The sequence below is a fragment of the Melozone crissalis genome, unplaced genomic scaffold, assembly GCF_028551555.1.
Source record: "Melozone crissalis strain CALT ecotype California unplaced genomic scaffold, PUWL_Pcris_2 ptg000018l_1, whole genome shotgun sequence".
NCBI lineage: Eukaryota > Metazoa > Chordata > Aves > Passeriformes > Passerellidae > Melozone > Melozone crissalis.
Window position 1 is genome coordinate 28,364,453 of NW_026535796.1, and position 27,509 is coordinate 28,391,961.

Genomic DNA, 27,509 nt, shown 5'->3' on the forward strand with positions numbered 1-27,509 from the left:
AATCATAGTCTAATCTCTTTCATAAACCAGCTTAATTCCCTAACTGCAACACTTTAAAAGAGCCCACATGGAGACTGCATTTCAGTATCTCATGGGTAGGGGGCAGCTGTTAATTTATTATCACGATTACTACAACTACTACTAAGAGAATAAAGTCAATCAATTCTCATTGCATTTTTAAGTTTTTAAGCAGACAATAACGATAATCATAAAAAGCTGAGAAGCACTGAGCTCATGTACTGTGCTACCTAAAAATATGAAAGAAGAATTTACATTGCAGTGCATTTGCAGGCTTCCAGAAGCTTTAAAGAAATAAAAAATCTCAACCATATTTTTTTAACCCCATCCAAATCACAGGTAGTAAGTTCACTTGAATGAGTAATTTATCGTGTAGAAGTGTATTACTGATTGATAATGTAAGGGGTGGGGGGAAATAGTCCAGCAATACTTTGATCTCTAAGGCTGCATTCACTAAGGTGCCATTTGAGAAGCAGGGGAAAACAGAAGATGAAACAGGCAGCAGACCCCCTGTACCCCACACTAATACTCTTCAAGGCTGCAAAGATTCAAATGTAAATCCCTGGCAGGTCACAGGCCAGTGAACCCTTAGACTTAGAGGGACAATAGTCCAATTGATCCACTATTTGCAAACCATGCCTCTTAATATCTGCTATTACTTGCAAGAGGTCCAACTTGCTTTCAGGAAAAAAACCCCAAACAATTAACCAACTAACCAACCCAATCCAAACATCCAAAACCAAACCCAAAATCAATAAATGTGAAAATATCTACAAGCCCAAAACTAGGGATAATATTACTGAATAAGATGCAGTTACATCTTGTTTTGATATAGACTATCTGAAATCTAGGCCGCAATGTGTCAGGCAAAGGTCCCAACAGCGGCAGCTAACCTCTGGAAAAGGAAAAACCTTCTACATCTTATTCTCTATGGTGCAATTCATCAACCTGCTTCCATGATTTGTATACAAAGAACACTCCTTTTTCACTCAAATAGTAGGCAGAGACCCCAACTATGATTGGTGGGTTTGTCTCACATCTGTCTGTGACTTCTCACCACCTGGTGAGTTCTCAAAGCATGCAGAGGACTGACAATGCATCTAGCAGTCTGCCTAGCCTAGCAAACTGTAGTGCTACACTATACCTACAAACAGCTTGTGAAAATGAAAATATCTCAGGTAGCAGAAAAAACCCAATTAACTAACAAGGAGGATCTTCTAGGGCCAGGCCTAATCATGCCTCACTCAACTAACGCCTGACAGAAAAACATGGTATTGCCTTTTCTACATGACAGTCTGCTGTAAAGGATCTGTCCTGGTGTAACAGTAAGGTCTACAGACTCAGTGTTTCTTCCCACATTCTCCCTTAATCATATAAATTCTGAACTCCTTAAAAGCCACTAAATTAAATTCCAAATAATTGAAAACTTGGAGTCAAACCCTTATCTGACTGATTATGCAGCAGAGAAACAACAACACAGTCATCCAGATTTGCATTCTGGAAATTGCTCTGCTCTTCTGTTTTCTCTGGGTTGTTCAAACAGAGAACACTGTGCACCTGAGAATACGGCTGGATTTTTCACCCAACAGCAGTTTTGAATGAAACAGTTTATCTACCATACTAAACTGAGTATTAAGAACTCAAAGTCTCAGCTAACCTTGGTTAGATCACAGAGTAAGATGTTGCCAACTTTCACTCTAGCTTATTTGGGATGGAACGTGAACGTGGATATTATTTGGAATTTTAAACCAAGCTATTCATTTTAATTTAGTATTGATAAAAGAATTATACTTAAAAAAAGGAACACAGAACATGAAGAAATTAAACACCCTTTGGCAAAGGGCATTTGAAAACCTTTATCATATTCTGACAAAGAGAAAAAATGTGTAGTCTCCAAATTTTCTATGTTTAATGATCCTTTTTCCTAAGCAGATAGGACCTTCTCTTAGTAAGGGAACATGGAAAAATGCCAAAACCTATATATCATATCTACAAATATTCATAAATGAAAGGACATCTTAAATTGAGGGACTTTTTGCACTCTTAAACAACTTAAACAAGATGATGATAACCCTAGCAGTCTAAACAGAATGCATTCAATCCAAAAAAGCATTCTCATTTTACATGTTCACTACAAAATATTTTAGAGTGAATAAATCCCATAAAAGTCATAAGTGTACTTTAAACAGTAATGACCTCAGCATCTTAACTGAAGCAATAATGATTTAAAAATAGATTATTTGAATCAAAATCAGGCTTCATAAAGTCACACTAAGATTTTTATGTTTTCTAAATCATCTAAGTCTTCATAAACAAAGACCTCTCTTTTTTTTAATAAGTTTTGCTTTTATATGTGGGGGTTTTGTTTAGTTTTTTACCTTTGGATTTTTATCTATGGGCGAAAAACAACCAAAAAATCTAACAACCAGGTAGAGCTGAAAGCATGAGGAAGTATTGGTTTAAGACATTTATCCATTTTAATAGAAGGTAATAGTAATTCTGTTCATTACACTGAGAACACATAGTTTTCGAAGGGGGGGATGAAATAGGAAACTAAGTGATTCTAATAATTATCAAGCATAAAATTCAAACAAGATACACAAACAAGGAATCACATTTTTACTTACAGGACTGAAACTGGCAGGTCTTTTATGACATCCTGTGAATGACATGCCAATAGTTTTCAGAGACTTAGCAGTGAGAATCTACATCTTTCCCCATTTCTCAGGAAAGTTCCTGACATTTCTCCTACATTTAAGACAGGAACAGTAAACAGTGACCCCTATAATTGTTGTGCAGGGGGAAAGAAAATAGGAAATGAGTAGAGAATATGAACCCAAATTATTACCTACATACTTGTCCCAAGGGGAAAAATTGAAACAGACAATACGAACAGTAAAATCCCCAAACTGTTTTGCATATAAGATTTTTTAAATTGTTTAAACATTTTATATAATTTAAATATATATCCTAAGGAAACAATGCAAACAAGCTCTGAGCTCAGATACTGAAAAATACTGGAGAAATGGTTAAAGGACAAAATAAATATATTAAAAGTGATGCATTAACACGAGGACGAGAAGAAAGTCTACAGTTAGTCCATGGAGGGTAGGTTACTTCTGCTTAGAGTTTAGACATGAAATGAAGGATTCCAGCTGTATAGAAGCAGGAAAAGTTACATCTAAACCAGTGGAACCTCTACCGGAATCCTCTCACATGAACAGGAGAGTAATTCTTCCTAGCCTTTCAAGATATATGGTCTCAAACATTACTTATTATGTGCTATCCACAGTGTGCCATAGGCACCTTGTCATCAAAAAAGGAACTCTGTCTTATTAAACTAAAAATAAAGCTGGTTCACTAAATACTTTAGTTATGGTCCATATAAAACACTGTCTATTAGATAAAGTCTCTTTCAAACAGAATATTAGGTTTGTGTTGTAGAACACTGACAGCATCATCTGGATGTAAATGAAATGGTCGTATTTATCAGTGATGAATCAGATTGGCTGACAAGAGGTCAAATTTTTATCTCAGAGAATTACCACAGCAAATATTCCTAGTAATCCAATGAAAGTTATATCACATTTTTAATTCTATAGCAACTTTTTTAAGAATGGTAAATAATTTTATATTGACTTTGATCTTTAATACACAGTACTGAGATTTGGAAAGATCAAGTGATCCTTCCAGCATTAGCCAATATGTGGAAGACCTCAAAAGAAAGCAGATTTTCTCAACACTACCCTAAAAATTGACATTAAAATCAAGGAAACAAAAATAGATTAATATTACAGTTAAAATATCCAAGACACTATGTCTTAAATAAGCCTCATATCAAAGTTCAAAGGCAAACTGAGATAATATCTCACTGACCTACAATGGCTATGGAGTGTCCAGGCATCATCATTAAAACTCAGTATTTGTGCATTAAGATTAGAGTACTGATAAAAAAGTATCATTTGAAGCTGGTTATTATACATATTTTAAAAATCCATGTCTTAATGATAACAGAAGACTGAAACAAAGGTTTCTTTCCTATTTCTCTCTCCACCTACCACAAGAAATTATACGTCAAATATGAGTTCATCAACCCTTTAAAAGTTGTCAGCATGCTTTACAGACTGCCTTTATTTTCAGATTCTACCTTTCTGTGAGGAATAAAAAGATGAAACTTCTGCAAGCCATTTTGCAAACAGGGATAGGGTGGTTCGTTAAAGTCAGAGAGGGAGATGGGGTGCATCAATCGTTACAATATCAATCCATCTCCCAGTCTCTAGTTATATGTGCACTATTATATCACACTGCAAGCTATAGACTTTGCATAAAATAAAGAGGCAATGTAAGCCAAAAGCAAAAATTCCAAATACCAAGATTTTAATAGCCATATGCTTGTGCTCTACCTGCTGAGTACAGGCAGTTCCAAGAACCCTGGCACAGTCCCATCATGTGAAAATGTTAAAAAGTATTATTTATTACAGATATTGCAGCAACAAGATGAGAAAGAAATGCTGAAACAAAAAAAGCAAACCTGAAGACCGAATGAACAAAATCTATACCTATCTACACTCCAAAAAATTTATATTACATTGTACCTCAATGATAAAATTTTCAGGTTTTGCATATTTTGCAATAACAAAGCAGCCAAAATGAAGGTATAATTGTGTAAAATAAAAATGCCATGGGAAAAAATAGTGCTTTTAAAAAAGTAAAAATAAAAGGTTTATACAGTAAGTTAATGACTCAAAGTTTGCTATGATAAATCCTATTTTATTGCTAAGCTTAAGCCTATCTAAATTGTAAGGCAAGGAAAAAGGACTCCTACCCATTACTCTCCTGACTCACTAATAAGTACGAATGTGTGTTTTGGCCCTTTTATTCTCCTAAGCCAGTAGCAAAGGTCAGCAGTGGTACCAATTTCATGGAGAAAGGGAGGACTGAAGAAGGAGACATGCAAGTGTCCTTTACAGGTATACATCAAATAGGCAAAGGAGAAATAAAAACTTAGATTTGCGTGTTTCTCCCTCTAAAATTAAGAGTAACATCAGTTACACAGGCAGATAAAAAGAAAAAAATAATCTTGTGAATGAATAAAAATATATAAACAATTTAATTACAGAAATACTAGTCTATCTGAAGTCAATTGTTAAAACAATTAAAACTTGTACCTTTACTGGGTTCTACAGAGGAAAAGCAAGCATGTTCTATATGATGTTTAGTGAATTATTTATCACTTTAGAGATGGAATTACCTCTTGAAGTGTACTTTGGAGAAGTGAAATTGATTTCCTCCTCCTGGTAAATAAAAGTAAAGCTATATTCTGCCAGCTCCAGGGGCATCAGCAGAACAGTTTCACCATGGTAGCTATATGTCTATCAGTGTTTGGCTATAAACAGAGCTGACCAAGCTCATGAGGGTGTAACACGGAAGCTTTTAGTCTAAAAGTATAGAAAGATTGAGTTAGTTTCAGCAAGAGGCAGACAGGAGGGGGAAAAGAAGTTATTGGACATTCTACTGCCTCTAATTCTAGTGCCTCTTTGGTTCCTCCTTCCTTGAGAACTTTGCAGAGTATGGATTTTTAATGTGAATGAAGGTCCAAGGAAGTTCCACTGAAAAAACAAGACATTTACAAGAATAATATTGGCAGATGTATAACTTCCTGGAACAAAGAACTGAAGAGAAACACATTTTGTGTGTTTCCAGTGAAGAGGTTTCTGTTGCACTCAAGGCAACTCAGTAAAATGCAAAACATGACAGTTCTAAAGAAACTTCTCTTCCACTAGATAAGGCATTTTCAGAGACTATCCTGTCCTTGAGAATCATAAAACAAGTAGTTCACGAACACTGGATTTTTCCAAAAACAATTCATCAAAAGCTGAAACTGCCATACAAAGGAGTTATGACCTCATCTGAATGGAGGCAAAGTGAGTCATTAAAAGGAAGATCTAATACAAGCCAGATTTCCTGCCTAGCTTCCTCTGACCTCTGTTGGCAGTGTTATTTTCTTCTTGTATTAAAAAGCGTGTCTAGAAATTGTTCAAACTCTGTCAGGGGAACACAACTGACATGCTTGTGTAGCACAAGGCTCACATCAGCTGTTCTCATCAAAGCACAGACTCAACAATTCCCTAATCGCAATGACTTATGGGGGAGTCCTCCAACCCAGCTTAAAAATCTCACTTCAACAGCAACCCAGCATGAAGTATTGTTTAAAGTTTCCTTAATCACCTTTCTAATCTTTAACATAAAATATCATCTTCTCATGAGTAAAACATTACATAAAATGGAATGATCTTAAGCCTAATATGCTACCTTATGCACACAACAGAGCGTGCTGTGAATTCATCTTACATCTTAACACTGACTTTTCTGACATTCATCCAGTTAACTAAGCTCGCTCCTGTTATCATAATGTACCTTCTTGTGAGAAAATTCATACCTGAATGGTTATTTTTCTACAGAGAGCCATCTTAAACAGCCATATATCAAAACAAACATTTACTACTGTTCTCTCATACTCTCCTGATGGGTGTTCATGTGGCTGCAGACAGGTTTGAGGTGATTGTGTTGGAACCTATTTCCATGTGACAGCCGCAGTGCAGATACTTGTGGATACCCTGGTGCTGAATGCTAATCACCACTACAGCCTGGGAACAATTGCCAGTGATGTCACTTATCACCAGAATGAACAGAAAGGCCTTAATTGCCTTATCATGTGCTTTGTGCTGCTTGCTGGAATGGCTAGAAATCACTAGAAAATACGAGAAGGGATAAAATAATCATAAACCTGTACAAGTTTCAATAGTTAATAATAAAAGCAGTTCCAAAAGTCAATTAAGGAACTCATTACTCTTCTTCATATAAACAGTTCTGATGCTGTTCAAAAAAGGTCTTGATGACTTGCATGAAAACTGAATTGAACACAGGTTATGAATAAAATGCATTAAAATATGTAATTTGGAATACAGACAGGACACAAAGCATACATGTCATTTGGCTTGTGAATTTAGCTACATTACTTGACAATATTCTCATAGAACAGCTTTCTATAAGCATAAGTATTTGTAGCTATCGAAAGGTCATTTGAAGTTTATACACTACACTATAATTCTAATAATATAAAATTCACAGAAGAGATGCAAAGTAGGTGCTTCTCTTATGCTAATTAATATGCTCAAATTGTATATCCTGTAAATAAAAGCACCTCTTCCTTTTTCTCTAAATAATGATCATCAGGATCTACTTATAATTAAAAAAAAAGTGTGAAAGAAAAGAAAGATAGTAAGAACCTGTTAAAAAACAACCCCTGCACTCATTTTCAAAACCTTCTAATTAAAATAAACAAAATACTAAAATAAAGAGAGAGAGAATAAAAGCTGAACAGAGCTCATAATAAAACATCCCTAGGTGTTGGCAAAGATTTCATCTTTGTCATTTAATGATGATGAAGCCAAGTAACTGTTGCTGGAATGGAAGCAGGCTGATGAAGAAGGCTTTCAAGTTGAAGTCAAGGATATCACAACCTATATTTTTCTTATTAGTTCCTCTATCTATACAATTTCTTCCTAAATTCTATTACTTTCTGTATTTGACACCCCCTTCAATAAATGTCATGTGTTGATCAAAGGTATAATGCTTTAATATGCTTCTGTTCATGTGAAATTGTCTGTTCATACACCAGCAAGTTCTAAGCAGTTCAAAAAATATCAGAGAAATAGTAATTAATAACAGTGTTAACTTTCAGGGAAAATTAGGTTGTGAAGTAAACTTTTCTCATATTTGATGTTATTTATGCAAGATCTAATAGCAACATTCAGCTAACTGAAACAGACTGTGGGAACTCTTAGCATATACTAAATACTTACATTATTCGAACACAAATACATTAGGTTTAGCAGTACATCAAAATAAATAAGTTATTTTTAAGCATGAAGAAGTTCTAAAAAGCATGGTATGTAGCAATTTTTTACAGTTTTTATAGGGAAAATGAAGATAATATAATAGCTTGTGAACACAATCAACTGGACACGGACTTTTCCAGTTAAAATAAAAATAAATTAGTAGAATTGACATGCTGCTAAAAGGACAGTTTATGCATTTAAAAATATGATATGAATTAAACTTACTTAGATATGTTTAGAAAGTTTTCAGAGAGATTTAATTTTACTTCATTCTTCATCAATAAATTTTCATTTAAACTACTTTTTTATTTAAATAATGCCCCTATGTTACTGTCCACAGACACATTTCAAAATTCAGCAATAAAGAAGTCTGTTTGCCATTGCTGGGTTGAATTCCAGCTATTTAAGCGTGGGTTTAGGGCTAATTCTATTATAATTTAAAACTGATCAAGGAAGTAAATACGTGTGTGCATATATACACAAACATATATAAACCAAGAGTTACTCTGTCTACAAACACACCAGTTTTGTATCCTTGCAATTTATCAAATGGGGGAAAAAAAAAGCAACCCAACTATTTTAAAAGATACTTTGCTTTCATCAGAGATTTTAACAAAGCCCACCAAAATAAATTAAAAGAAGCAAAATACTTTCCATTTACTTTACCAATTTCTAACAAGAGTTAGATATCTATGGTTATGGGTGTATATATGTGAATGAACGAATAAATCCTTAACCCACCATATCTTTTTCTCCAGTTTGCAAGCTGTCACCCGTGAAAAGTATGGTGTAGATGGTAGGATGATACTGTACCTGATTGGCTCTGGAGGTGGTCATGGGATCAGATGGAGAGGACTTGGTGGTAGTTGGGGAAGATGGCAATGTCTGGGAACAAAGCAGTTCAGGAGCAAATCAACCTTTACAAGCCTTAGACTGAACAGTTAAAAAAATAAATAAACCAACAAAATAACATAACTAGAAAATTAAAAGAAATAAAAAATGCCTAAGACAAAAATCTTTCTCCTACTCATTGGAACTTAATGGAATTTAAAGTCAATTGGATAAATAATGCATGTAAATATGCATGCTTATGCATGTAAAAACAAATTCATGACTTGAAATCAAGATGGTGAACTCACATAAATACTCAAAAATATGCTGACCACATGAGGAATATATTCTTTCCTCTCTCCTCCTCTTGGGGAAAATGAAGACTATAAGTAAACAAAAATTCCAGCAAGTTCAATGAGCACACTAGAAACAGTTATCAGTCTATGAACAAACAGGGCCAATGTCTGAAAGAAGTTAAGAGACATTTACTCTGGCACTTTATAAAGCACCATTGTACAGAAAGGACTTATAGCCAGCAAACTGTATTCCATACCTTACAACAGTTACGCTGAAGCTACCGCATTTCTGGCTATATTCTAACTGCTAAAATATTCATTGATCTTTTTAAATCTAGAAGCAGGTGAAAAAATGTAAGCATCAACCTCATGATGGATGAACATGCAACTAATACCTTCATAACAAATAACTACAAAATATTTATGATTAGTCTTAAAAACGTTCATTTAGTTGAGCAAAGGTCAACAGCTTATTATACTTCTGTGTTCAAAATAAACACAAAAAAGAATTAAGAGTCACATTTATTGATCATCTTTTCTAAATAATATACATATGCTTAACATAAATTCTTGAACATATTAAAAAAGCACTGCTCTGTTTAAAAATTTTATATACACATTTCTCTTAAAAGTATTAGATCGTGACAGAAAAACTCTTCTATTCTTTTTATAAATGTAGTAAAAAAGTAGAATTCCAATTTTCAAAACATAACATACAATACTTATTCAAAGCATCTTTGTGACATCTTTGCAATATATAAATATTATAATATATCAAAAATTACACTATTTTTATGTCAAGAAATAAGTGTTAAAGTGCTATACAATGGAATTTATCATATGCTCATATAATTACTAACCAAAACTATTTAGAAATAAATAAAGCAAAATTTCACACTTTCAGCATTTCTGTTACTTACAATCATTGACAGTCCCTCATAAAATAGGTATACATACTTTTGCACTAAAACTCTTAATGCATATGAGAAAGCTGGGACACTGTGAATGCATAAAGTTGTGTATTAGCAAAATACGGGCTTGTACATATGCACACACAAATATTTTAGATGTATGTTAAACAGTATGAAGATCCATTTTTCATAGTTTGTACATAAACAGGCAGTCAAAACAGGAAAAATAAAACCTTAAGAAACAGGTCTCTATTTTGTGCTTCCAACTTATTACTCATTGTAAAGCAATAAAAACAAATAAAAACAGTTTAAGCATCAACTGGGACTCTTTCACGATGGTTATGTAGAAAGTACTATCATGTATAGGACCTTATAAAAAATATGCAGTTGGCAAACTGCTGTTGCTCAGCAGGCACCCCACATTGTAAAAATCAAAGCAATTATAAAGGATTCTCCCATGTCTTAATGTACCGAACATGGGACCATCATGAGGGGTCCATTTGTGAGGGGCTAGAATTATTTAGCAAAAGATGTGTCTGCTTCCACAGTGGTATACAGCTAAGCTTTTTCAGGCATAGAATAATACTTCTGATTTAGTGAGATGATGCAGTATTTCTCTTACCAAAGTCTGAAATTGCAATGAACTGATTTTTATCATTTAAGGCAAAACAGGAAAAAAATACAAAAAAAAAATACCCAAAACAAAACAAAATTCCCAACCAAAAAGAATGGAGAATTGCTTATTGTCCCAACAGGTTTTCTTTATTATAGCTAAGTATTAAACTTCCATCCTGAAATCTCCAAAAGAAAAAAAGAAATTCTAATATATCTTGACTAAAATGTTTCAGAAAACCGATAATTTGTGTTGTCAGCATCACAGTTAACCAGCACATATGGTACTGCATGTTGTTTTGGTATGCTAGGTTGCTTATTAAAAGGAAAAATAGTTGGTTCTTCACAGTCATTATCAAACTTAACTAGAGGATTTATAGGGAAATATGTAGAACACTTCAACACTGGATAATGACAATCACTGATATCACAGATGATTTAAGAAACTGCAAACATCTCAATTTTCAATTAATATCAATCTTCCTAAAGCACAGAAATATATAGCCGTGATGAAAAAAGGAGTGATGATAATCATTTCAGGTGGCTGTTGAACTATAACATCTGCTACGTAGAAGCATTTCATTATTTATTTGAGCAAAAGCCTGCTTAAAATACAATGGAACAAATAGATTAATAAATTTAAAAGCAAAGACTGTATTAATGTTCAAGAATCGACTATGAGAAGTCCCTTTTATTAAAAAAAAGGCTAAATACTGAAAATATTTTTTTTCTTGTTTTTTTGGTTCTTTTTTCCTTTGTGTATCAGGTTGTTTGTATTTGAGGCTTGATCTCTCTTACACTGTCTACTGACATAACTACTTTTAGTTTTATATATATGTATACACACACACACACATATATATATAAAATAATTGACACTGTTTTGTAAGAATTAGTGTCTTTTCAAGCCTCCCTATAATTCTGAAGATACACCTATTTTTTTTTCTCATATCAAAATAACACAGAGTGATTTTTCAAACATTAAAAAGCCCCCACCAGAAACAGGCATTGGAGTTTGTATTGAATTTTCACTGGCTGTTAAATATAATACAGTCTCAATTGCTTTGCAGAAACTTTTCAGCAAAATTGCTACTTAAATTAGAAAGTTGGATAGAGCTCAATATTCTGACTTATTATGCAGCATAGAATGCTTTAAAATTGGCAAATCTTTTGCATTAGGCAAGCACTCAAATTTAGTAGTTAGGTTTCTGACAATGAGATGTATAAACAGGTTAGAAATTGTAAGATGAATTTACATTACAAATTTCAATTTTTGAATCTGCTACTTCCATACAGTAATTGAGGATTTCCTGAAATTGCAGGTTGACTACTGATGTTATAGAAAAAAAAGTTAGAATTTCTACCACACACCACTTCTAAAACTTGCAGAGTGTTTTTTAAGGTGTTTCTTGAATAGTATATTCTAAGCCATGATGAAATTAAAGTTCTTTGTTTTCTTAAATACTATTACCTTTCCTACTACCTATGATACAATAATGAGTTACAGGTTACAGTATTTTCGTTCTGACTTTACCCTTCTAGAACATGTATTTGAGAAAACAGATTTTAAATATTTAAAAAGGAGCCTAACTTTAGAAATTAAATTCTGTTTTAAACATATTTGAGGTGTAGCATCTTCAGAAAGTCCAAGAAAATACTACTACTTTGTGCCCAAGCACTGACTATACTGTGAGAGACTTCTCTCAGGGAGCACAATACACTAAGGGGTGTGTAGAAATACGGTCAAATCACCACACTTCCATTCTTCATATTTTTTGATTAATAAAGTTAAGATATAGCTGCACCATGGCAATATAGATTACATACAGTCCATCTGCATGGTGTTTCAAAAGGTCTCTGAGTCCTCTTTGGATTACTATGACACCCTTATATACATTTTTACACTACAGAAACTTCAACACTTACTTACACCATGGGTAATAAATATTAAAATTGTACTGAGACAATTAACTCTCAGTACTCACTAGTATATTCATATATTTAGGACTAGAAAGAAAAGGCAGAAAATATTATTTGAAACAGGTTTACGGACATGAAAGCATAGAAAGAACATAATTTAAATGTGAAGGTGACTGTATTTACAGCTTACCATTTTCTAGTTTCTCACTACAAAGCTTGCCAAACAAAGGAGATCTTGGTAACAACATTACCTGCAATAAATAACTATTGAGACTAACCTAATATTGAGTTTCAGTCCTGCATATATTAATATTGGTGGTTTTATTCACTGAAATTACTGTGATAAAACTAATTTGCTTAAGTCAATATTTTAATGCACTTTAGGAAAAGGTGTTATCTTTGAAAAAAAATGTATTAAACAGTTTAGGACCTTCTGCAGCTAAAATGAGAAACAGAGAGAACTCTGAGACCCCACTGCACAACTTACTGACTTACTAGACTTTCAAAACTATCAGAGATAAAAGACTGCTGCTTTGCTAAACAGAGTCTTCTTCACATCTGCTGTGATCTCTTTTAATCTGTAACTCTGCCAAAAGATTCTTATCTTGAAGATGACTATATAAATATATAACACACTTCAAAAAATATAATTTGGATAAAGAAATAATCAAGGATTAGTAATTAGCTTACAATTCAGACTGTAAAAAGGCTACTTTGATGACTTCAGTGACTTTTTCTTTTCCTACCTTTTCATTTCTGTAAAGAACGAATAAAATAAATTTTGATTATATTTCAGTCTCTTTGCATTCGATTTTGCTTTTGAGTGGAAGAAGAGACAGGGCATAGGGAAATTCAAAAAGACTAAGAGGTAACTCATCTGTATGTATGAACTCTTGGGAACCTGACTTTGAGAAAGGAAATAAGTATGGTTAAGTATGATCATGAAGAAAGATTATCTCATGTTTTGTCAAAGACAAGAAGGGATAAGATGCTTGAAGAAAACCACCAGGTTCCATTTGGATCACCAGAGCAACTCTGGATGAAAGGAACAATTTAGAATTACTATTACAGTAAAAGGCACAAAAAAGAATGAGGACCTCCTCGTTGGTCTAAACTTGTCACAGTAACACAGAACTACTACAAGATCTGGTGCTGTAACATAGAAATAACAGTAAACCCAAGTACATAACGAGACACAGTCATGAGAAATCCTATAAGATACAGGTTTAAGATGCAATCTAGAAGACAAGGTTACCTCTTCATTCTGGGATACTTTGGAATACAGAAAGATACACCAAAACTGCAAAGCCACCAGAAGGTATATAAGAGAACTTAAGAATTTTCTGAAGAACCAAAACACTACTGAAAATTTATGTGAAGTTGAATGCTGCTGTTCATCCCTCAACAAAATATTCTATTCTCATTCCACTTTTGAAGCACAGAAGAGTTAATAAACAGTTACTAACTTCACTGCATTCATAGACAAAGTTTTGCATAAATATTGAGATTGTATTCAACACTGCTGAAATGAAACAGAAAATAAAACTAGCAATCTGCCAGCAGAATTAAGCACATGAGGGACAGGATAAAATACACATATTTTTATGGAATACTAAACTTTTGCCATTGGATTCAACATACAGAACTAAATAGCTTTTTTTAGTTCTTGCAACTTGTGAAGACCTCTGCATATCTTACTATACATGGCAGAATGATAGCTGGTGTGATTTTTCACCTCTGTTCACAAGTGAAAAATGTTCATGAGAAGTTTTTAACTAGATGAAAAGATGCTGTTATCTATGAAGCTACTTATTTTTTGTTTAAATGAAAACTTCAATTTTCTCATTCCACAGTTTAGTAGGATTTACTAGGTGACAGACTTTTTTCTTCAACAGATGATAAAGAAAAGAAAGGCTTCTCAGAAGGGATAGGCTTTTTAAGCAATCAATGAAAGTTTCCTCAGATAGGAAGAATCTGAGCATATTGGTGGATTAAGAACTGAATACAATCCAGCAATGTGCACATGCAGGCCAGAGAGCAAACTGCACCCTAGGCTGCACTAGAAGAAGTGTGTCTATGAGGATGAGAAGTGATTCTGTCCCTCTGCTCTAGTGAGACTCTACCTGCAGTGCTGCATCTACCTCTGGGACTCTCAAGATAGGAGAGACACCTGGATCTGCTGGAGAAGATCCAGAATAGGTCCACAAAGATGATCAGCAACTGGATGCACCTCTCCTATGAAGACAGGCTGAGAGAATTGGCATTGTTTATTCTAGAGACAGGAAAGCTTCTTGGAGACCGCAGAGCAGACTTTCGTCACTTAAAGGGGGCCCATAGGAAAGACTGGGGCAGACTTTTTATCAGGTAGAGTAGTGACTGGACAAGGGATGAGGTTTTCAAACTGGAGCAGGTAGATCTAGATTAGATATTAGGGGGAAGCCTTACTGTAATGGTGGTGAGGCACTAGAAGAGGTTGATCAGATAATCTGTGGATGATCCATACTTGGAACTGTTCAGGTTTCATAAAGCAACCTGGTCTAGCATTCCTGGCAAAGGGGTTGGATCTAGATGATCTTTAATTTGCCTTCCAACTAAAACCATTCCACGATTCTATGAAGTCTACTGAGCCTTTATAGTCTGAAGAACTCATAATCCAAACCAACAACCCTTTCCTCCATTTAAGCCATTATTTTTAGCTGTGTATTCTTAAACTCAGGTTCTATATAGGCATTTGAAAGAAAAAGTTTTTGTTTAAAAGTTATTAAGTTTTCTTTTTTGTTGTTGATCAATATTTATGGTGTAAAAGCCGTTGTTTTCAACAGAGGAACATGAAATTACAGATCTGAGTTCAAACAAAAACTTTTGTAGATTTTGATTAAAATAACTGGGACCACGATTAATAAACAGGAGTCTAACTCATGAGACATTAATTATCTATTGAAAAAGCTGAAGTGAAACTGGTTCCAGTGAAAGCTTTAATTGGAAATTCTATACATCAAAGTTTATTTATACATTAAAGTTTTCTTCCTTGATTTACAAGGAAGAAAGTCTGATTCTTTTCTATGTTTTAAAAGACCTAAACATTTCATAGAATCAAAGAATCATTCAGGTAGGAAGGGATCTCAGAAGGCCAACAGTGCAAAGTCCTGCTTAAAACACAGTTATCTTTAAGATAGGTCCTCTTTCCTTCCATAAAATGCACAGTTCAGCAATGGCCATCTCTGTTTCATGTGCTTCCTGGACAGGCTGCTACAACATCTGCTACCTACTACAACTGAAAGCTGGAAGAAAAATTCAACTAGCCTACAAGAAAGTTGTAATAATTTCTGAAGCAGGTGATAAAACCAATTTAAGCAGCCTTTTCCATTGGTCATAAGACTTGCTATTAATTTAGAGGTGAAATTTAAAGCTTTGGATGCTGATTACAAAGACTAAACAGCTCAGGCTCATGATGTCTTATGAAAACATGTTTTTGTTCCTGTGAGCTACGATATGGTTTGAAAGAGTTTGTATGACACTAATTTATAGAGAGAAAAAGGAGGCTAAATGCTCATAGCAGTTTCTGGAAAGAAATAGGGCACAGGAACAAGTTGGTTGTTGTTTAATGATACTTATAGAAATAGCAGATGGCTGACATCCACGGAGATTGTCTATGTTGTGTAGATATAGAAGATACAAACATTTGTCAATTAAACATCTATCAGAGCTACTTGGAGGAGAGAACTCCGTGGTATCTACTGATAAATCCAAAGGATTAGGAGAGACAAAAAAACAAGCTGGAGAAGGCTCAAAAGGAAGCGCATAGATTTGCTTTCAAATCTTCTGCAGCTGAAAAAGCTGAAGCTAAAGGGACAGAAGGTTCAGACAGTGATTTCCATTAGCAAGGAGAGATGCCAGGCCAGAGTCAGCCCCTCTGTGTCCCGTGCCTTTCCAGAAGACAGAAAGTGCTGAAGTTCAAGTAGTCAGCAAAGGTCTTACCTACTGTCTTTCTTCATTGAATATATAACCAGAAATTTTCTTTCTTGGCTCCCCTCCCTGGGGTGAATGTTGATAAAGCAGCCCAAGACAGAGAAATTACAACAGAGAAATGGGAGCTGCATGCTCATACAGATATGAGTGGCTTTGCAAGACTTCAACTACTGGAATCTTTATTCATGGGTAGATAACTACATCTTCTTTTTGACTGAAACATTTTCAGAGTTCCTAAATGAAAGTAGACCAACTTTAAATTTTCTTCAATCTGCAATGTAATACGTTGTGTGCCAGTGTTCTTGGGTAACATTCCGAGATGAGAATAATCATGTAAAATTTTGCATAAAGGAAGAAATTAAAAAGAATAAAGCTTATTTAAAAAAAAAATCAAAATTACTAGTACTAAAATTTTACTAATAATTTTAATTTATTTATACTCTCAAGAAAATAAGAATGCTAGAGTTCTAAATCATGGCAGCCTGTTATAAAACATTATTCACTTAAATTTTTAATTTAAGGTATTATATCTTTCATTAAGGTACAGTATACTCTGACACTGAAGAACAGATTAATTCACTCCAAATTCTACCTAAGAACTAAGCTAACAATTTCATCTCTTGGTAAAAATAATGGATTTTAGGTTTGAGTCAATTTTAGATTGAGTCAATATTTATAGTGCGTTAATTTATCATGAACAGATATTGCCTCATTAAAAGAGAATTTAAGCAATTCATTGTAGTTAAAATTGCTTAACATATGCACATGCATATCCCCAAATATTGGATGTTATATTATGCACCTGTATGTATACAAGTATTATATTTATATTTTAAGATGCAAAGCTATTGTACTTTTAGTCTGTCTTAGCTTCATTAGTAGTGACTGCATTCACTAATCCATCCCTCCAGAATTTAAGTGAACTTAACATTTCAAAACAACAAACCCCAAACTAAACAAATTTTCAAAAAAGAGGAAAAAAATTTAAAAAGAAAAAAAAAACCAGCAAAAACCAAACAAACAACCAAACCAACCAACCAATCAAAAAACAAGCCCCCAAAATAAAAGAAAAACAACCTCAACAACTTTGCAAATACATTTTCTGAAGAAATAGTGTGGACAACAAGATATATCATCTTCAGACACAGGAGAGTCATTATTTAGGCATTTCACTAAAGAGCTCTCTACTCCAGTTTCTCAGGATCTTACTGACTTACCTAAAAAAACTAGCTTCATTTCATTTCAAAAGGGGAAAACCACTTTTTATTGTAATAGAAAACACTCATTTCCCACTGGATTAAGAAATACTGGCATAAAAGCCAATATTTTTAGCAGCAGAAAAGTCACTCAAAATCTAGATCAATTTCAGACCTTTATCTTTCAGGCATAATCATTTTCATGTCTAGTAATTGAGAAACTAATCTTATAAAATTGGGGGCTTTCTTTTTAGTATTTTATTATCAATTATCCAGAGTAATTTGTATGCAAAATTACTGCATACAGAAAAAAAAGGAGTTGTAAGCATTAGAAATCATATAAATTGTTTATGCATAGTTTCATCCATCCAAAGCAGTCTGTTGCAAACTCATCCTGCTCAAAAACATCTTTATATAAGCATTCTGTGTAAGTCACTGTATACAAAGTAAAATAATTGCACACAGTTACCAAATTATAGGAAACTGAACCTTACTAGTGTAGAAGGACAAAACAATCTTTTCTCACAAAGGATAGATGAGAAACTAAAATCTTTCCTCTACAGGACTGAGAGACAAGAAAAAATTTCACTAATAACTTTAAATCCTGTATGATTCATATTTCCCATTCTCCTTACAGAGCAAATTTTTTAAAAATTAAAATTTTTATTGAAAATCAAAGAATAAAGAACTGGGGCAATAATAGCTTGCAAGTAATTTTTGCAGTAGACAAAGATTTTGCATGAAACCAGTAAAAAATAGGCAAAAAGATGCCCAAAAATAACATAAAATGAAATAGTAAAAAACTTCCCAAGTAAATTATCCTTAGGTTTTCAAGTTCTTACTGGCAAGATTTTAAATTACCTTATTTAGGGCCTAAAAAAGAAGTTAACTTTTTTCTTTTATTTATATACATAAATGAAGAGAACAATCAGTTAATCTGTGATTTTTAGTAACACTTAAGATTTACAGAGGGTTCACCATTTAAGATTAAAATTCAGCAATCTTTAACTAAGACCTAGAGGTCTATTATCAACTTGTACAATAAAAAAAAACACATTAGAGCATGGCATTGGAATTTATAAAATACTGTCTAAAAGAACTGCTGAGAAACATGGAACATGTAAGTACAAGGAAAAGAAGAGTACCAGCAAGTTAATAAAATCTAAAGTAACATTTTCTTAAAGAACATGTTATGTTTACCCCTTCCAGCACTAAAGCTTTAAGACTTCTAAGGAGCTGCTGTGACTCTCTATTCCCAAGCAAAAACTCACTTGTTTGATGCGGTCTGGATTAACAGTGGTCTGAGGCTGTAGGATGCTGACAGGCTCCGTCTTGGCCACGTTCTGAGGCATTTCTCGAATCTTCTCTGCAATGAAGCCATGAACTGCATTTAGTGCTTCCACTGTTCCCTGGATCAGACACACCCGCTCCGTTGTACCTGCAAATACCAAAAGGCATCTGAATGCTGAGGGTTCTTCAAGGTCCCACAGACTGCTTCAGCTAGGGCACAAAGATGGCACTCAAAAGCAATGCTGCCAAACCAATGAAAAATACCTCCCTAAAAGTACACATGACAAATTTCTGAAAGATAACATACTGATGATGTGAAGCCATTGTATACAGCTATTGGTGTAGATCCCACAATCACTAACTTTCCAAGTCAGCCTGGATAACATCAGTCAGAATACTCATAACCCTCTTCCAAAATGAAATTGTTCTGCTTGTGCTACAGAAAACCCACACCAGTTCTTATCTATTGATTTCTTATTTAAAAACATCTACAAGATGGCTGAAGATGGATGCAGAACTGTTGAAAAATAGTTCCTTGATTCTTTTTTTTTTGTGATAAGACTGCTTTTAGATGATTTTATATGACTAAACAAATATAAAACCTTCCAGTACCAATCCGAAGGGTAAGATTATAACACTTCACTGAAACAATCCATGTTCTGTATTCCACATATCAAACCCCTTAAATAGGTTCCAGAAAATCAGTTTTGACTTGAAAAACAGGATCTGACAGGAGTTAGAAAAAAACTCCCCAAACCCCTCAAAACCAACTTAAAAAGGAATATTGTAGTTTCCAATTTCATTCTACAGGAATACCAACATATGGCAACCTACACACTCAAGTAAAACTGCCTTAGAATTTCACATAATCCATACTTTCAAAAATGTATTCTTTACACTTCCAATACACACCATTTTTTTATATTCATCACCTCACTGTTGTCTTCAAATACCAGTAGAACAGTTCTATTAACAGAAGACAATTAAAAAATGAACTGTCAAGATATTGGTGTATTCCTAAAAATATAGTAGTACCTTAATACTGATTGTGTTGCAAACATAAGCCAGATACATATATCTTTTCAATGTCAGTGCATATTTTGCCTCAAGACTATGGAGAACGGGAGCAAAATAACAAATCTGAGCCATAGAATTAGCACAAAAATAAATAAAATAATATTTTTCATTTATATATTCCTAGTAAACACTATTGATATAAGGTCACAAATTAATCTTTTCTCACATAAAATTGATTCACTCTACATAAGAAAATTAAAATGGCAAGGCAATGATGTGGCAAATATCAACAAGTTTGCAACAATTTCTGAAATTCACCACGTGTTGGTTGGCCTCATTTCCACTGTGCAACCTGCATGGACTCACATAGATTAATGTACCAGAGTGGTAAGCAACCTTCTCAATAGAATTCCCTTGCATTTAATTTTATGTTTAAATAAAGCATAAAATTTTATCAGCTTTTATCATCTTAAGATATGCTCCTTACAAGAAGGCAACATAGACTTCAACAGAGAACAGTACGGTAACCTTCGGAATTTCCAAGAAAAAAATTAGGTTTTATTAGTTTATACTCTTCACCTGCTATCTCTAATATTAATTATTTTATTACTTAAAGAAGAAGAAGCACATTAAGAGCCTTGCCTGCTCTTAAGATAACATATTCACATATACTTAAAATCTGATTTTTATGTTAAGTATCAGGCAAGACTGAAATTCAACACTGATAGAAGCACTACAGCAAAAAAGACAGAATAAGAAACATGCTTTTTTTTTGTCTATCAAAATATGTTATCTAAAAATAATTAAAATTAGAATTAAAACCTGTCAACAATATGTCAAAATATGTCAGATTATTAATCCTTAATATAAAATTAGAATGTTTACACTCTTAACCGCAAGTTATAAAAGTCTCCCAATCAAATGCATATTTCTCAAGAGGAAGATTTTACAAATATTTTTGTGACCTCTTACAGCATCTTTTCAACAAATCCGCTTCAAAACACATCTAATTTTCATTCCCAAACGCTTTCTCAGAAAAGGGAGTTTGAGTGCCACGAGTGAAAGCCACCACAGCAAATGAAACTTGGTTCCTAGACAAAGCTTTCTTAATGCCCTTTTTCTTTTTCCTACTTGGCTCCCTCCCCTTCTGCAAACACCGCCTGCGGTTTCTGTGTAAAGCGATCCAGCTCCAAGGAAATGCTCCGGGGAGCCTTTACGAGGCAGTATTAATTGTCTCCTAAACGCTGCGATGCGCGGTGGGCTGATCAATGCAGCTAATGCAAGTGTTCCCCTCTGCCTCTGCAGACAACACGGGCAAACAAGGCTCGGGTCGGGTTTCGGGCCAGCCCCAGCTCATCCCGAGAGCGCTCGGCAGGGACGGCTCCTGTCACAGCAAACACCTGCACGGAAAACACCCCTGACAAACAGCGACTGCGCTACACCTGACGCTGCTCAGTGACTAAAGGGTCTTTTGCAATCTGTGCTGTTTTAGAAGGTGCTGCATAATAAAAATGTGCTGCATGTAACACCAAGCATGCTACATTTCAGTATGTATGAACTAGGATGTAGCAGCAGAAATCACTGCTCCATGAAAAAATAAAACTGTGCAACAACGCATCTCACACAGAGTTCAAGTCTGAAATTGCACATTTGCTTTAATAGTCACAAGCACAAAAAAATTTAAAAGTTATAAAATATGGAGGAATTGTATACCTATACAGTTTTGAATTGTATTAATCTTTTTAAGGCAATGTGGTCATATTCCTTCAGACTGTAATAGCTTCTCACTCAGATACTAAAGTACAATAATTTATAAGAATTACACAAAAGAAAAACTAACAGCTACATGGCCAACCTGTATAGCAAAAATAAACCTACAAATCACTAACACTGGTGAAATTTTTGTCATTTTAAGAGCTTTTAGGATCTCTAGTGTATGAATTAAAGTGCCAGACTGCTTATAATTTTCAGTTAACAGTTTTATCCAATCCTTTTTTCACATTTCTGAGAACAAAAGCTCACCTGTCTGTAGGTATAATGTTTTTCATATGATTTTCAAAATATGGATTTAAAAGGCAGACCTAATTTTTGAAATAGCTGACAAAGAAAATCAAACTACCAAAACTCACTGCCCTTATTTATGTTCTAAAAGCATAAACAATATAAAATTATTCTCTTTCTAAAAACTATTTACAACTCTATTAGGTGCTAGGGTCATGTATTTTATACTGCCTTTTATATCTGAAGATATAAAACATATACAAGAAAGGAATGATTTTGACAAAGATAACGGCTAAATGTAGGATAGGTGATCATCACTCCTGTACATTAAATAAACCCAGAAAGAAAGTTTCTGTTCAATAATGACAAAGTCCATCGTAAAAATTGGCATGTAGCTATAAATTGGGAAAAAAAACCAATCTAAAAACATGCTGCTGGTGCTTCTACAATCTTTTGTTTTTTGTTTTGTTTTTTTTTCCCTAAGTGTCTCAAATTAAATTACTTTTCAGCAAGTGCAGTGTCATTTCTTTCCCCTCATATTAGAACCCAAATTCAATTTGCATGTGTGGGTTTTTACTTTTTCTTATCAAATAAGAGGCAGAATCTAATTGCACAAAAATAACTTGCCTGTACACTCAACAAAAAAATTTATCTGTAAAACCATCAGAGTAAAAAGGAAACCTTAATCTGTTTTTTTTTTAGTTTATTTTGTTTAGTTTAGAGGGAGGCATTTTTGGGCCCTTTTTTTACATGGCATTATATAGATTATTTCTTTTTTCTCTGCAGTTCCACGGGAGAGGGGAAAGTGAAACCATTACCAGGCATCACACAATTTACAGGAAACTAGACAAAAGACTCTATTGATATCTAATAAATTAGGACTAAAATGTAAACAGGCTTGCAATAACTTTAAGAATTCATTTTTCCTCCTACCTCAGGTAACTATCTAAAACTTTATTTCTGGCAAATATCCTTGGACACCACACTAATTCTTTCAAGAACTTCCAAACAACATACCATTATTTTTCTCAGAGAATGTTATTTACTTATTGGACAACTGATACAGCTTTTAAAGCAACCATTAGAATAAATGGCAGGAGATGCAACAGGATAAATGATCCTGGATGCTTTTGATGTTTGCATTTCTGTACTTAACTGGCACACATCTATACATGGTTGCCATTACAATCTAAAATGCTTACTTAAAGACTCTGATTCAATGTGTAGGAGTTCTTCTGTGCTCACAGAAGTGCTCACTAAATGTTAAATGTGCTTCTGTGTCTTTGGAAAATAAGAAGCATTTCTCAGCTGGAAATGTTTTGGGGAATGCATGGTACCTTTCAGAAATCTCCAGCATTTATATGACTCTATAAACTTTACATTCGGCTTTTACGTCAATCTTAAAGAAAATTTGAAAACCTAAAAAACACAATGCAATAGCAGCCCAGGGTAATCCCAATATATCCACTAATTAAATCTCCTTGTACTTTCCCAGTGTACCATGCCAATTTCTCTGATACTAAAAGTGAGAACCTGTGAGAGAAGCCAAAGCTAAAACCTTAACTAAGTGAAAGCTGCACTACAGTCTCTCATCTGCTCATTTACATGAAGTTTTTTGTTTGACAACTCCCAGTACAGCACTCTACTAAACCCAATGTCCCATACATGTATTCTTGTGACCCATCATCAGCTGGCTGTTAAAGGAGGATTCTATAGAACACCACACAGACTGATTCAGCCAAAAACTGATCAGGCAAACCCCTTGGGAAAATAGGACTGTGCTTGGACACTATTGCCAAGCAAACTAAAAAACTGTCAGTAACTTGCTTAACATGAAGTTCTGATAAAACTCTTCCTTGGATATAACACTTGCACTGCACATTTGAATAAAGACTTAGAAAATGAAAGCCATAAAATAAAAATGTTTTTTAATTCAAATGCATTAGAAGTATGTTACAGGATCTTCAACATAACACATAAAAAAACCCCCTTGTAATATAAATGACAAAATGCACAGTCTTAAATGCAAGACATGAGATATGTGCTGTGTTTCTGTAACACTTCACAGATAAGTGAAATGTTACAGAAATCTCAGCTGGACAGCTTTGTCCTTCCGTCCCTATCTCCTATTTTTTTTTTACCTTATTTCTTGACAGAGAATTAACTAGTCTTAACACAGAGTCTGTACCCATCTTCCTCACTGACAGAAAGGTGTCTCTCAAACCAAAGCCTGATGATCCCAGACCCCCCAGAATGAAAGGGGAAACAAGGGCTGGTTGAAATTCGAGGGCATTGATGGTCTGCTCTTATTTTCATCCAGACAAAATAACATTGGAACTGCTTGATTAGGAAACTCACACAAAAAAAGAGTGCATTCATAGGAAGCTGAACTCAGGTTAATAATCTTTTAGGTATGACACCTAGACAGCCACGCACATATGTGTGCACATACCTATTCATGCTCACATATATACCAATTTGTTTCACTGTGATTGAATAGGTGACAGCTTTCACTAGAACTCAGATCTTGAAATGGATCAAGTTTAAAAATTCTGCAAAACTTATGAAGTGTATGATTCCTCAGAGTTATATGAAAACAAGTTTACAATCTGTCGTGATTTGGACACAAGACTGAATTACATGAATCCAGGTTTAACGTAGTCATGACTAAAGAAACAGATTATTCCCATATGAGAGAGAAAACATGGAAATTGAAAAAACTCAAACCTCATCACTATTAAAGGTTTAGAAAAGATGATAAGTCATCTTACAAAGCAAACAATCCCTTGAATAAAAATTGTTTTGTTATGTATCAGCTACAGCTTTGATGATGATCTCCCAGAAACTTAGTCACATAAAAGGCAGATGAAGAATTACTATTATTACTGCAGTCATGTGTAAGAGACAGGATTGCAACTACTTCTCTTTGTTTAAGAGTTATTAATAAAAAATAAAGATTCTACTGCAAAAGGTAGTAAATGTCTCCAAAACCAAAGGAAAGGGCCAGAGTTTCTTTTCTTTTTTCTTTCTATGGTTTTATGTAGGAGTGTTACTTAGATGAGAAACACTCACAGAGAAAGGATGTGTACAAATTAATGCCCAAATGGCTGCAATGAAAGTGAACATACTCTACCTATGCTCTGGGAAATCATGGTTCTGGATAACAAAAGCACTGGAAATAAAAAAGCCCTCAAACCATGGAAAGAAGCATTATACTTTAATAATTTTGTTTCTGGGAATTTTTGTCTTAATATATTATTTGTAAAATTATCTATAACAAATGAATTACTGTTTAATCAAACAGAACCCACCTGAGTCTGTCATAACATTTACAATAAAAAATGGGAATATAAAACATAGATTTTAAACAAAATACAAAATAAATTGATTAATCATTGCTATTTACATGTTCTCCTTAAAAAAAATCACATTAGTTTTGATGAGCCCCAAATTGCATGGTACTCTCTGCTAACAAAAAGAAATCTGCCTCAATTTTTCTTAACAGTGGTAATATACTTGATGGACTTCAATATACTTCTGACTTTTTTTCAAAAGGAAATGGACTCACCATTGTCATACTTTAAAATAATGGAATGTAAGCATTTGATTATTCATGTATTTTTTAGATTATCAAGGCCTGGAATATTGCAAAAGTTACCATTTTTTCCCTATCAGTAACCATCTAAATAAGCAAACATTTATTAAAAATCCAGTAGTGAAATTTGGTGAAAACGTGAAAGTCAATGATAAGTAAATCTTTCAAACTCATTAAAACCAAGCACACACAATACTACCAGAAGACCATATCTTCTGGAGAAAAGAAAATAACTGACCATATTTTTAGAAGGGGACCACAGAATAGAAAGAAAATAAATAGCATATGTTTTTCAATATATCTGAAATGAATTTTTTTATTAACAAAAGAGTGTGAGACTACTTTTTCCTGCAAAGTAATGTTCACTTCACAATTACTGTTTTTATACTATGTTATGGCAATATGAACCTTTGTTCATAATGCCTCCTACATGACAATTACCAACCAAAGGGGAAAACCCACTCATTTAAACAGTAAAATATGTACTCTGAGAAATTGTAGGAACTGATACATTTTATAATTTAGAGTGATAAGTGGTAGAGCTGAAATCACCAAGGAGCTTTTCTCCTTAGAAACATTTCTCAAGTTCCATAGTTTAAAAGCCTGTGAAAGGCTTTGGAAAATCCTTCTGGATTAGCTGAGCTGCTCAAGAAATCAAATCACATAATACAATCATTGACATTTATTTGTTTAGAGGAAGTAAATACCAAACTTCAGGTAAATGAGCCATACTCAAACTTTAGATTAGAAATTCTATTAAAATATTTGTGACTGCATGTATATTTTTTCCCAGATATTGCAGATAAACACTCACAGCAATCAGGGGAACATGATTTTTCAAGAGTATGCTTATTACTAACGAATGCTTTTCAAATTAAGTCATGATCCTGCAAGAAATCACCTTTATCTATAGCATTCAAGGCAAACATTAGAGCCATAATTCCAGGTAGGAATAAAATGTAAAAAACATGTTACAGCAACTGTATCATTAGAAGTATTCTGCATAGTAGTCCAGAAATATGAGGAGAGAGACAAGGATACACACACCTTTTGCTTTCAGACTAAGAGTGTTCTGTCAAAACCAGGATGAGCTCCTGGTGTGAAGAAGTCATTATAGCATACATCCAGAATAGGCCCAAATAAACACAAACCACATTCTTTTTGTACCTTTTTTCATCCCTAAGTGCTAGTCTAATCCATGTTCTGCTCATAATAGATCTTATGTGCTGTATTTTTAATTAAATCCATAGCTCCCCAGCAGCAGACTTTAGTTCAGAGTTCATATGGTAAGAAGAGTTTCTGATTACTGCTCAAACATTTGGTGTGTCAGAATTATCTTTCCTTGTCTTCCCAGCTCCTTCCTGATCACCATACTGTAACCCTTCTATAGCATGTCCTGCTGATTTTTCTATGAATGGCAATAATCTCCCTTAAATTTAGTTTTCTAGACAGAATTTATGCCCTTAACCAATGTAGCTGGTTAAGAAAGACAGGGATGTCCATGAACATCCAGTGCATCCCATCTACCTTTAGATGGAATCATCCCAAAAAGATATGAAGTTCTCACACTTAATTATACAATAAACTTTAAGTATTAGTCTAGATAAGATGGAGAGCTCCTCAAAGGCTCACTACATACACGCATAACATAACATGTTTTCCTATTTATACAACATAAATAGGAATTACTCTTCTTACTAAAGTGATAATAATTATTATAGCAGCATTAAAAACATTTCCTGGATGTAGGAATAAAGCATTATGTAAAATGATTTTGGTGTTGTAAGAGGTAAGTTGAAGTTTAATAAAGAGATTTTTTTCCTCAAAAAACAATGTCACATTCATTTCTGCCCACCAGAAGATTTATATAAATTCATAAATATTTTGTCATATCATATGTCTACAATAAAAAGGAGTAAAAAATGTTATGTAGGCAGAACTGTTTCTAAATA

General features: G+C 33.9%; 1 protein-coding gene across 2 annotated transcripts in view; it reads right to left on the reverse strand.

Annotated features, from left to right (window-relative positions):
* NOVA1 (NOVA alternative splicing regulator 1) overlaps nucleotides 1-27,509 on the reverse strand; it is a 136,393-nt gene that overhangs the window by 16,983 nt on the left and 91,901 nt on the right. Inside the window, exons 3-4 of one of the 2 annotated variants that reach the window (XM_054275945.1) lie at nucleotides 18,926-19,092; nucleotides 8,733-8,804 (exon numbers count right to left, since the gene is read on the reverse strand). In XM_054275945.1, the coding sequence (XP_054131920.1) occupies nucleotides 8,733-8,804; nucleotides 18,926-19,092 (239 nt within the window). The remainder of the gene's footprint in view (nucleotides 1-8,732; nucleotides 8,805-18,925; nucleotides 19,093-27,509) is intronic. The other variant, XM_054275946.1, reaches the window with a different exon arrangement.